Source organism: Stegastes partitus, unplaced genomic scaffold, assembly GCF_000690725.1.
Source record: "Stegastes partitus isolate 25-593 unplaced genomic scaffold, Stegastes_partitus-1.0.2 Scaffold878, whole genome shotgun sequence".
In the NCBI taxonomy this organism is placed as follows: Eukaryota; Metazoa; Chordata; class Actinopteri; family Pomacentridae; genus Stegastes; species Stegastes partitus.
The window spans coordinates 31,962-44,525 of record NW_007578609.1 but is presented as its reverse complement, the minus strand read 5'-3'; the positions used below and the strand labels follow the sequence as shown (position 1 = coordinate 44,525).

Sequence of the window (12,564 nt, the reverse complement as noted above, 5' to 3'; positions counted from 1 at the left end):
CAGAGTTCCAGGAGTCAGTCAGTGGAAACTAAAGACTGAAGGATCAACGTTCTCTGTTCAGGAACATGGAAAACATATAAACTGATGCAGGAATACAAAACAAGCCACTTTGAAACTCTGTTTGTCCTGAAAATCTGATGAGAGTTGTTGGAGAACTAAAGGTGTGTCTTCACAGTGGACACCTGAGCTGTCTCACCTGGTAGCAGCTGCAGGTGAGGTACTCTCCAAAGGGCTGGATGGGGCTGACCTTGTAGTGCTCGATGAGCTCCAGCAGGCTGCTGAACGTCTGGCTGTCTCCTGAGATCACAAACTGTCCGTCCTGGTTCTGGGTGATGACGAAGTGTCGACACCTGTCGTGTCCTCTGAGGAGGCAGAAGACGATCAGAACACAGAACCGGCTTCATTTAAGCCGACGTGGTTGTTCCTCACCTGTAGGACAGAATGTAGCCCACGGCTTTATCGCTGAGGCGAATCAGAAAGCAGCCCACAGCTTTATCTCTCAGCAGATCCTCTGCATCCCTGCAGCCCAAACACAGCCAGTTACACAAATCAGATGTAAAAACGACAGGAAACCTCTGAGCAACACAGCTGTGAAGATAAAACGGCCACAAAAACACAGAAAATGATCTGAAAGGCATGAAATGATGACAAACAGACAGAGAACTACCATGAAGCAGCACAAATGACCTCAGAAAGACACTAAACAAGCATCAAGAGACAATAAATGACCAGCAAGGCACACAAATGATCCAAAAATCAAACAAAATGGCACAAAAATAATGCAAAACTACCAAAAAATGAACACAAAATGACCACAGAAAGACACTAAAGAGACAATAAATGACCAGCAAGGCACACAAGATAGACACAGAGACACAAAAAGGCCAAATATAGACACAAAACAACCAAACTAGTGAAACAAAAAACACAAAGTAAAACACAAAATGACCAAAAAGAGACAAAATGCTAAAAGAGACACCAAATGATCATAAAGACACACAAAACGACGACAAAAGGGAACAAATGGTCGTGAAGAGACATTAAATGAGGACAGAGACTCATGAAATGACCAAGAAGACACAAAACAAGACAAAATGACCAAAACATGAAACACACGATGGTGATAAAGAGCCACAACATGAGCACGCAGCAACACAAAAATGACCACAAAGACACACAAGTGATGTGAAGAGAGGCACGAAATGACCTAAACAAAGACAACAGAGACACACAAACTGACGATGAAGAGACACAAGCTGCTGCAGTGTTGGTTCTTGTTAATGATCTGTAGCTGGTGACTCATAAAGCTGAGCTGTTCCGACCCGTTTGTCGACAGTTTTTAAGTCATATTTGTGTGTTATACACTTAAACACACAACTGCTGCCACTGCTTTGTGTTGGTTTCTTCACAGTGCAGAAGCAGAAATGATCTCCCACCGCTGCACGTCTCCAGAAACACTGAAACCATGAAGTGAGTGCAGCAGCTGCAGACATGTATTCAAATCACCGCCAATAAAAGAGCAGAACTGAAACCGACGAGCTCAGAGCAAAGTTTCTGCAGCAGAAGGTTTAAACTCCTGTCGGTCTTACTTCCTGGCAGCCAGGCCTTGGAACCAGTTGGGGAAGCTCCCGTGGTGCAGGATGCTGGGGGCCTGAGTCTCGGTGAACCACCTCAGAACCAGGTCCTTCAGGCCTCCAGAACCCGGACTCCTCTCCATCCTCGGAGCCGTGCAGGTGAGCGGCTGCCGCTCAGGTGAGCCGTCAGAGGAAGAAGAGGCGCCTCATTTGACTATTTCTGTTGGCGTGTGTCTGAATGCTGTTATTGTTTCCGTCTATCTGCTCGGCCTCCCACTGAGGCCACGCTGGCATTTTACTATCTGAGTTCCTCGTCCCAGATTGAACCTTCACACGTTTCCCTTGTTGCCTGTTTGCTCTGTGGTTGGACTGTTCTGTGTGTTTTGTTTTACATCTTCACACACATCTGAGGAGCAAGTAACAAATCAAAGGTGGTAAAAGTCAAAAAACAGAAAAAAGACCTGATGTATTTAATAAAAGAGGGTCTTCCTTCATCAAGGGGCGGTGGCGCCCCCTACAGAGGACATGAGGCAGCACCACAACCATAAAATCACTAAAAATACCAAAAACATTTTTTAACCAGTTTTATTTATTGTGGTTTCATTTACTCTGTGTGACACATTTTAGTTTACAAATGGTCAGACAGCATATATATAGAATATACTGTACATGTACATGTATATACTGCATATCTTTATATACTATACATACTGTATATACTGGATATATTGTACTATATATGATGCTGTTATGTATGTTTCTTTCTTTTTTTAAATAGTATTTTAAGAGCTGATTAAACGTCAGAGTCAGATTACTTCTCTGTGTTCACATACAGGACCAATAAACTGATTTTACATCTGATTTAAAATGGAAAAAAAGTGCTAAATTGTGCAATATTTAAATATAGAAAGTGCTTTTGCTTTTATCTATTTACGCTTAATATAAAAACAGAAAAAGCAACACGTACAGCCTGTAGTCAGAAGCTGAATCAGCACAAATATAAATATAAATCTACATATCAGCTGTGAGACGTTGATTTATTGTCACAGAATGACAGAAAATAGACGTTTTAATGGCAACATATATTTTTAAAACGACATTTTCCATTCACACTGCAGCTGCTGCGCGCGAGGCAACAGGTGTCATAGTTTCAGGCGCGCGCCTAACAGGTGGTCGAGCGCAGAGACGAGAGCGCGCACACTCTGCTGCCAGACCTCGTTTATAAAAACGGTAAAATAAATGTTTACAAAGATATCTGCAAAAACACGACTTGATTCGATACATTTGGGACATTGTCCTAGTCCTTATCGTACTATTTTTAATTCGGCTTCAAATAAATACATGAATAATAATGTTTAATAGGATTTATTTTGAATTTTCAGATCTACATAGTCATTGTGTCTATGAGCAGCGTATTCTTAAATTGGTGGTTTTCTTAATGGAGTTCTGTATGTGGCTGAGGCGCGACATGTGTCGGTTCACTGCAGATTCCTCGTGGTCTGGAGGACACAAGTCAGCAGACAGGCACGGAGCTGGAGGACATGGAGTATTTTAAAACGGTAAGACATTTATACTCACTGCATGCTGTTTAATTCTGGATTACACTTTGATAAAACCTTTAGTTCGTGACTTTGCTCAGTGTTTAGAGCAGAGATCAGCTGTTGATGCAGTGACATTTACAGCAGGCTCACAGTCTATTAAAAACCCTCATTCACCTTCACTACCAACACCGATCATGAGGGTTATTCAGCTTTCTGCTGTGCTACAGGTTGATAAAAACCTGTGCTGTCTGATTTCAGGTTGACAGAAATGAAAACTGAAGATTTATTCTGAGAGTGAAAACTGCAGAAATGGATTTATTCAAGCAGCAGAAGGTGGAGGACTTCTATGAGATCGGTGAGGAGCTGGGGAGGTAAGAACCTGCTCTCAGTGCCTCTGGTTCTTCAGTCTGCAGCTGTTTTATTGTGATTTAATGACGAACAGTGTTTTAATGTGAATCAGAAAGCAGCAGCTGCTCCACCAGGACCAGAGAAATGAGTGTTTATTAGTGGACATAATGACACCATTTATCATTAATTAATCACTTTTAAAGGTAAAGTGCTGCTCAGACAACACGACCTGGTCTGAATTTCTTTCTCTGCATTAACTATTAATTTAGGTAATTCAGTTAAAACACAATGTTATGACGGACAAGTTAGTACAAAGAAAAGAGAAATGTGGAGCTTTCTGAGGGTTTGTTGATGAATCACATCAACCTGATAAACAGAGAAACAGCATCAGCACAGTCACAGCAGGAAAGTCTGACCGTTTTATTTCTCACTACACTTCTATTTCTGTGTTTTTACTGATACTTTGCTCTCGTTCTGTTGTACTTATTATTTATTCGGCTTTTTCTTTAAAACAAACGGGACCTGAGGACTAGTTTTGTACCACAAACATGTGAATGTGAGCTGGCAGGACAAACAAAGTTCCTCTAATAAGCGTGTAAATAACGGACAGTTAAACTAGAAAGTGAGCCACGGCTCAGAGCGTCCTGGTTCAGTGACAGCCAGGAAACTTGTTTAAAGTATATTTCAAATTTCACTCTAAACAACGTGTTTATGATAAATCTGCACGTCTACGTCCTGGACACACGAGGACTTGTGCAAAAATATGAAAAGTTTAGTGAAAATAAACTACATATAGACAATGAACACGTTGTGTTGTTGCTGCTGCAGAATAAATGAGCTTCTTTTGCCTTTTTTGCAGCAGAATTCTACATAGAAGTCATAATTATAATAATAAACTTTATTTATAGAGCACGTTTCAAAGCGCTTTCCAGTAACATACATTTAAAATTGAGATAAAATAATCATAGAAAACAGAACAAGAAGCTATAAAACTTAAAACTTAGATGTAATCAGGAAGAGCTGTCTGATGAACACGTGTTCTAACTGAACAGAGAGTCTCAGGATGAGCCGACCTTCATTTATTAAACTGGAACCTTCACAGTGTCGTTGTTCTGAAGCCCTGCTGGTCCTCCACCGACCCGCTCGCTAACCGTTGTTCTGCAAACTGTATGAAAATGACACCGAATCATTAACTGATGTGTGCATGAACCCAGCAGCAGGAGAAGATGGAAACAAGCGAGTCGTGTTGCTGCAGCGTGCTGTCAGACGAGACGGCTGCTTTTTAAAGGCGTCTTCTATCTTTAGCGGCGGTTCTGTCGGCTGTGTGTGGCTGCGGACCAGGAAGTACGGTGTTGGCTTACAAACCCTTCACACATGCAGCTGCACAGCAATCAGGGAATCACAGTCTGAACTCCTCTTCTTAGGTTGTGATGTGTTGTTGTGTTGATGTGTGATATGAATAGATTCGGCCTGTGGTGGGAAAACATGAACTATGATCACAAAGCAGCCGGAAGTCCGACTGAACACATCCGACAATAAAACAGACAGAAACATGGAGTTTCCATTAAAGTGGACAACGAGTGAAGATATGCAGCTTTTCAGAAACTTTAATGTTTCCTCAGTTTCTCCATCACACAGTCTGACTCTGTAGGAATCTAAGGACAGTCACGACCCGATAATCAACCCTTAACAATCCTAAACCTGCTATCTGACAGGTTTGTAGGAAAAACGAACAGAACCCATAAAAACAGCCTTAACATAGCGACAGCCTTGGATTGTGACTCCAACATGACATTTAATGTCACCAATCAGGATGACGGCGTATTATCTGACTGAACAATCCCACAGATTGGCTACGTTCACACTGCAGGACTTGATGCTCAATGAGGATTTCTTTGTGACTTCCTTCACGTTTCCAGTTCAATGCGACTTGTATGTGATCTGCTGTGTGAACTTCATACGAGCCAAAAGTGTCCCGCATGCGCACAAGAGGACACGACGACGTCACACGCAGCGAGCGTGCTCAGTGTTTATGGAAGTAAACATGGATGGTAACGGTGGAGCGTATCTGCCACTCCCCCGCCGCCACCGATGGAGGAAACAGAAGTGTGAGCGCTAACTAAACTAGCATCAGCAGCCAAGTACTGCCTGTGTGTTCTGGACACTTCCACCCCGTCAGAGCGCTGCCCCGGGGTGGAAGTGGCCGAACGTGCACCAGCTCACCAGTCAGTTAGGCTGAAGTCCAGCGATGCGTCGTGTTCTAACAACACACTAGTTATTATAACAACTATGAACAATAATGAACAACTAATGAGCCTTCCAGCATCAAGCCCTCCTCGTATCTGGACCTCCGTCTGGACAATCCCACAGCCTTGATATCCGACATAGAAGAAGGTTTTACATTTAGCGTCATCGAGTCACGACTGTACGTCGTCATTACTGCATGTATGTGCATGTGTAAGTGTATGTGTTCAGCTGTTGAGTCCGTACTGGATCTACGGACCAGACTGGGCTCCATGTGGTCCAGAAGGATTCAGTGTTTTGGTCCTGACCTGCTGACCCAGGTCCTCCTGTGGTTCTGTTCCAGTGGACAGTTTGCCATCGTGAAGCAGTGCAGAGAGAAGGTCTCCGGTCTGGAGTTCGCCGCCAAGTTCATAAAGAAGCGTCAGAGCATCGCCAGCTCTCGAGGCGTTCGGCGGGAGGAGATCGAGCGGGAGGTGGACATCCTGCAGCAGATCCAGCACCCCAACATCGTGACGCTGCACGACGTCTACGAGAACCGGACCGACGTGGTTCTGATCCTGGAGCTGTGAGCCCATCACTGTTATGTCCAGTAGTTCAGATCAGTGTGAGCCTGGCAGACTCCAGGCTTTGTGTTGCTCAGTTTGTGTCTTTGTGGTCGTTTTGTGTCGTTTTTTACGACACTTGGCGGTTGTTTGATGTCTCTTTGTCATGTTGTGTCTCCATCAGTGGTGGAAGAAGTGCTCTGAGTAAAAGTACAAACTCTATTCCAGGTATCAGAACTGGTCCTTCAGTAGAAGCTCTCAGCAGCTGAATGTAGTCCAGGTGCTGGTCGGTTCCTCTGAGGCCTGAACAGGACTAATGGGAGGATCAACCTGTTTTCTCTGTTCTGCTGAGATGTTGGATGATTTTATTAAACGGAACCGTGTGAGAAGTTATCTGTTGCGGCTGTCAGCGACGGGGCGACATGTGAAATGTGAAATGTTTGGTTCCAGGGTCTCCGGCGGCGAGCTGTTCGACTTCTTGGCCCAGAAGGAGTCTCTGAGCGAGGAGGAGGCCACTCAGTTCATCAAGCAGATCCTGGAGGGAGTCAACTACCTCCACTCCAGGAAGATCGCCCACTTCGATCTCAAGGTTTGTCCAAGAAGACGTTCTGCATGTTTGAGTTGCAGCCGTGACGTGTAGAGGCAACAGCTGGTTCATGGTTCAGCCTCACTGCAGACAAACACGGCTGACAACAAGCATTCAAATTCAAAATCATTCAAAATTAGCAACAACAGCAACAATAACAAAACACTTGTGGTTTGTTGGAGCCGTCAGCTGTTCCATAATAAATAAAATGTGTTCTTGTGGTTTTGTCGTTCTCTCGTGTGCAGCCGGAGAACATCATGCTGCTGGACAAGAACGTTCCGCTGCCCAGAATCAAACTCATCGACTTCGGTCTCGCTCATAAAATCGAAGCCGGAGTCGAATTCAAAAACATCTTCGGGACTCCAGAGTTTGTAGGTGAGAAGGTTTGATGTGTTTGCTGTTAGTGCAGCAGAGTTCAGACTGACGGACTTTAAATGGTCCAGATCGAACGTCGTCATGTTTAATGTTATCGCCCAGAAATAAGGAAAAGTCCGACAGAAGTCCGTCTGACTGTTCTCTGGGTTCGTCCTGTTAAATTTAACATGTGTCCGTCTTGTTTTATCTTTCACGCTGATAAAATAAAGAAAAAGGAAAAAAACATAATTTTAAATAAAATACAACTGATCAAATAAGAAAGTAAGAAATGAGAAAAAAGCAAAAAGAGACGAAAAGATCATTTAAAATAAAACAAATAAAATTAAGAATAAAAAACGCAAAAGGAAAAGATCATGATAAATAAAATAAAATCACACTCTAAATAAAAAATAAGAGGAAAGAAGAATAAACACATAAACTTGTTGTTAAATAAAATATAATAAATTACAATAAATAGATGAAATAAAAAATATAAAAAAAAAGGGAAGAAAACAAAGATGAACCTCTGAAGATCTTTTAGCATAAAATAACATTAAATACTTAAAACATCCAAATTAAAGAAATAAAAAAGTAAGAAAAGGGGAAAAAGAAGATGGTAAATGAAATAACACTCCATAAATAGACAACGAATAAGACAGACAACCAACAAACATACAATGAAAAAGAAAACAGGAACTTTTGATGATATTAAAATTAATAAAGAATACAGAGATCAAGATGAAAAAAATGTCAAACTAATAATTAAATAATAGAAATACTGTTTTTAAAAGTAAAACAAAATTCAAGATGAGTAAATAAAGACAATAAATAAAGATACACCTTCTAAATTAAAAAGTAAAAATAATTAAGGAATCCTCAAATAAAATAAAAAACAAATTCAAAAATAATAAAGAAATCATAGAAAAAATATATTTTAAAAAACTATGAATAATTAATAAAAAAATCATAAATAAAGTTATTTTTAAAAACTATGAATAATTTATAAATAATAAAAGAAATCATGAATAAAAATCTATTTTTAAAAATGCTATAAATAATTAGTAATTATTAAAGAAATCATGAATAAAATGCTGAATTGGATGTTACATTAATAGAACTAAAAAATAAAATAAACATGAAAAATTACTAATAAGGTCATAAATTAAAGTGAAGAATAAAATAATCTAAACTAATTAAAAAAAATACAAACTAACTTTAAAACCAACAAACTTTAAAAGGAAAAGTTCCAGTTGTCTTGTGGAGAAATCAGAAGTTGGAGGATTGAGGAGCTTCAAGTCGAACAAATTCACCAACAATCGTTTAAAATGTGCCGACAAACGTGAAGTTCAGAGGAGATCCTTCAGTCTGTCCTGATATTTAAGGTTAAGAGGGACTTTAGGACGGAATAAAGCAGAACTCGTTATTCTGTGTTTTCAGCTCCAGAGATCGTGAACTACGAGCCGCTGGGTCTGGAGGCCGACATGTGGAGCATCGGGGTCATCACCTACATCCTGCAAGTCAAACCGCATCAGCACCACGCTGTAAATAATATAACATCTGGTCACATGTTAACCGCCTCCGGTCTGTTCCAGGCTCAGCGGAGCTTCTCCTTTCCTGGGAGAAACCAAACAGGACACTCTGGGAAACATCTCGGCCATAAACTACGAGTTCGACGAGGAGTTCTTCTGCCACACCAGCGACCTGGCCAAGAAGTTCATCAGCCAGCTGCTGGAGAAGGACAAGAAGTAAAGGAGCTGTTCAGTCAGTCAGGCTGTTGTTGTCTCTGTGGCACTCATCACATTCATACCAGGCCTTCTGTTTTGTCTCCCAGGAAGAGATTAACCATCCAGGACGCTCTGAACCACCCGTGGATCAAGGTGAGCTTTGTTTTGTATGCATGGTGTAACTGAGTCCAGTCAGTTGGTACAGAACCAGAACTTTACAGACAAATGAACAATAGTCACAGTCGGATGCTTCAGTTTTTACATAAATCTGTAGTTAGCATGGCTAGCAAGGTTAGCACAGTTAGCATGGTTAGCAAGGTTAGCACAGTTAGCATGGTTAGCAAGGTTAGCACAGTTAGCATGGCTAGCAAGGTTGGCACTGTTAGCAAGGTTAGCAAGGTTAGCACAGTTAGCATAGTTAGTATGGTTAGCATAGTTAGCACTGTTACCATGGTTAGCACTGATGGCACAATTAGCATAGTTAGCACTCTTGGCACAGTTAGCATAGCTATCATGGTTAGCACTCTTGGCACAGTGAGCTCTGAGCCACCTGTGGATCAAGGTGAAGTTTGTTTTATATTTATGGTGTAACAGGTCATGTCAGTACAGAACCAGAACTTCACAGAGAGACGAAATAACGACAAATGAGCGACAACATTCACAGTCTGATGCTTCAGTTTTTACATAAATCTGTGCAGACGTGTTTAAAACTAAACTTTCTGCAGAGTGGGTTTGAAAAACACGTTTTCTTTAAAACAAATCACCAAAATAAAAGCCCAAAAACTGTACAAACTAAATGTTTTCTTCTGTTTCATGCAGCACAATAAGATCATTTAAGAGTTTCATATTCTAAGCAAGACAAAATAACAGGATTTAACAGGTTCGTGCTGCAAAGTGTTCTAGGCTGCACAATAAGACGACTTCATACAACAAAATAAGATGATTTAATAGTTTTAAGCTGCAAAAAAAGGATGATTTAACAGTTTTGTGTCTAAAAATAAGAAGATTTAATAGTTCTGTGCTGCTAAATAAAATGATTTAACAGTTTCATGCTACCAGATAAGACATTTCATGGTGTGATGTTGATCCCCGTCCTGCTGTGTTGTGAGTATAATAGGAACTAAGTGCTCAGACCAATCAGTCACAGCTCTCTGCATCAGGATCTACATCTTCTTGCAGGACAGTTTCTGACTCTGCCTTCTTTAATTCTTTCAGTCCAACGAGCACAAAGAGGAAAATAAATCCCTCGAGCCGAAGAAGCGCGAGCGTCGCCAGCTGAAGACGAAGCGTCTCCGGGAGTACACCATCAAGTCCCACTCCAGCATGCCGCCCAACAACACCTACGTGAACTTCGAGCGCTTCGCTCAGGTGGTGGAGGACATCGACCAGATGGAGAGCTCCTTCGTCAGCCTGGCCACGGCCCACGACTCCCTGCAGGAGGACATCGACGCCATGGTGTCCATTTACAACGACAAGGAGGCCTGGTACCGGGAGGAGAGCGAGGGCGTCCGCCACGAGCTCTCCCAGATCCGCTACGAGTTCCGTAAGGTGGAGGCGCTGAAGAGGAGCCTGCAGGACGACATGCAGGCCTTCGGCTGCAGCCTCAGCGCCGTCAGCGACCGCTACCAGGAGAGGCAGAACCACTTCGACGCCCTGCGAGTGGAGCTCAGCAACGAGCTGAGGTGGGTGCAGGAGGTGATGGGGTCCTTTCCCCTGGACGGAGGTGGCGGAGGTTACCCCAACTGCAGCTTCTCCACCGTCTTCAACAACGACGTGAACGAAGCCCTGAAGGAGCTGCTGAACAGAAGCTGTGGAGGAGAGCTGCTGTCCGGGATCAACCTGGACTTCACCGAGACGGGACAGCAGAGATGAACCCGACACCCGGCAGAGACTCAGATACAGGACGACAAAAAGTGTTCACCCCCCTTGGAAGTTTTCAGAGTCACAGGAGTCTTGGTGGCCTCCTTCACTAGTCTCCTTCTTGGTCGGTCACTCAGTCTTTGAGGACGTTCTGCTCTAGTCAGATCTACTCATGTTCCATGTTCCTTCCATTAATGATGGACTTTACTGGACTCCAGGAGATACTCGGTAGCGTAGAGGTTTCTTGTGTCCGTCTCCTGACTTCTGCTTTTCAATTAGTGTCCTGGATGGAGCAGGTTGTCCTCAAAACCTGAGTGACTGTATAAGACAGAGACTAGAGAGGGAGGCCATCAAGAAGACATGTGGAGACTCTCAAGTCACCTGGAAGAAGGTTCTCTGGTCTGAGGAGACCAAAATGGAGCTTTATGGCCATCAGACTAGATGTTATGTTACTGCACGTCATCACAAACACACCGTCCCCACTGTGAAGCACGGTGGTGGCAGCATCATGATGAAGCACGGTGGTGGCAGCGTCATGATGAAGCACGGTGGTGGCAGCATCATGATGAAGCACGGTGGTGGCAGCATCATGATGAAGCACGGTGGTGGCAGCGTCATGATGAAGCACGGTGGTGGCAGCATCATGATGAAGCACGGCGGTGGCAGCGTCATGATGAAGCACGGTGGTGGCAGCATCATGATGTGGGGATCTTCTCAGCAGCAGCCTGGAAGCCTTGTGAAGGTAGAGGGTGAATGAATGCAGCAAAAAAAAAGCCAAATTAAATCGACCATGAGTCCATGTTTAAAATGTAATCAAAGGGAAATCCTTCCTCGGGGGGTGAATAGTTTTTATCGGCTCTGTATCAGGAACAGATCCGTCAGAGAAGCTCTACTGAAGGTGATGACTGGACATGAATCACTGAGATGTTCAGCAGACCTTCAGCATCACTGTAACCTCAGACCTCAGCATGTTGTGATGTTCTGTTAGCTTTCTTCAATGTCGTCCTGTCGTCTTTCCTCTCAAGCTTCTTTTTTATCTGCAGCATCTGAAGCTTTTCTCGGATGCTTCTCCAGTGACTTGTTTTAACACTTTTACTGAATAGAAGAGGAAACGCTCTACGCTTTGGTTCTGTGTAACGTCTGATGTTTCCTGCACCAGCGTCTACGTGCAGCGAGTCGATGGCAGAGCAAACATCAGCTCAACAAACTGTTTGCTCTGTAAATGAGAATAAAGTGCACCTGAAGTGAAGCTGCTCTCAGAATGAGGACATGATTGTTGGTTTTTTCTCCTTAAGTAGCTTCTACCTGCTCAGAACATCGACGCATTTGTGTGTTTTGCAGGTATTTCATCGTCTGTGTTCGAGTTGTGCAGGTGACACAAAGCAACACATTTTATTCATATTTCTGCTTTATCTCAGTCCTTAGATGTTCATTTGTGATTATTTCACATCAGTTTGCTTCTTCTTGTGTTGTTGTTTTGCATCGTTTTGTTTCCATTTCTGATCATTTTGCGTTTTATGTTTTCATCATTCTGTCCTTCAGCAGCTTTAATATATTTAAAGTCAGCTTTAAGGACTTGGTCAGTGCAGGAGGACTCGTCTGCTCCTGCTGCGTTTTTCTGCTGAGTAATCACCGTCGTGCTGAATCAGTGTTTTTAGTTTGAGAAACAGCCTCATGATTAGTTTTAGATCTCGTTTAAAAGCAGGAAAACAAAACCAACTCGGCGCCTCTGTCCTCCAGCTGCTGAATCATGAAGCTCATGAGGAGAGAAGATCCTGGAAGTGATCAGAC

At 42.8% G+C, this 12,564-nt stretch overlaps 2 protein-coding genes across 3 annotated transcripts in view; one reads left to right on the top strand and one right to left on the bottom strand.

Moving 5' to 3' along the window:
• The window catches only part of LOC103365818 (hematopoietic SH2 domain-containing protein-like), a 5,967-nt gene extending 3,724 nt beyond the window's left edge, over positions 1-2,243 (bottom strand). Inside the window, exons 1-3 of the mRNA XM_008293366.1 lie at positions 1,590-2,243; positions 430-519; positions 197-362 (exon numbers count right to left, since the gene is read on the bottom strand). Coding sequence (XP_008291588.1) covers positions 197-362; positions 430-519; positions 1,590-1,717 — 384 coding nt within the window. The 5' untranslated portion in view covers positions 1,718-2,243. The remainder of the gene's footprint in view (positions 1-196; positions 363-429; positions 520-1,589) is intronic.
• A 732-nt stretch (positions 2,244-2,975) lies between these two features.
• dapk2a (death-associated protein kinase 2a) lies at positions 2,976-11,166 on the top strand. 2 transcript variants are annotated; one of them, XM_008293363.1, is made up of 9 exons: positions 2,976-3,133; positions 3,374-3,486; positions 6,051-6,272; positions 6,700-6,838; positions 7,081-7,210; positions 8,627-8,702; positions 8,782-8,934; positions 9,021-9,066; positions 10,129-11,166. In XM_008293363.1, exons 2-9 carry the CDS (start codon positions 3,425-3,427, stop codon positions 10,783-10,785), a joined length of 1,485 nt encoding a protein of 494 aa, XP_008291585.1. In that variant the 5' UTR covers positions 2,976-3,133; positions 3,374-3,424; the 3' UTR covers positions 10,786-11,166. The 2 variants fall into 2 exon arrangements, with proteins under 2 accessions (XP_008291585.1, XP_008291586.1); XM_008293364.1 differs by lacking the exon at positions 6,051-6,272.
• The last annotated feature ends 1,398 nt before the right edge of the window (positions 11,167-12,564 follow it).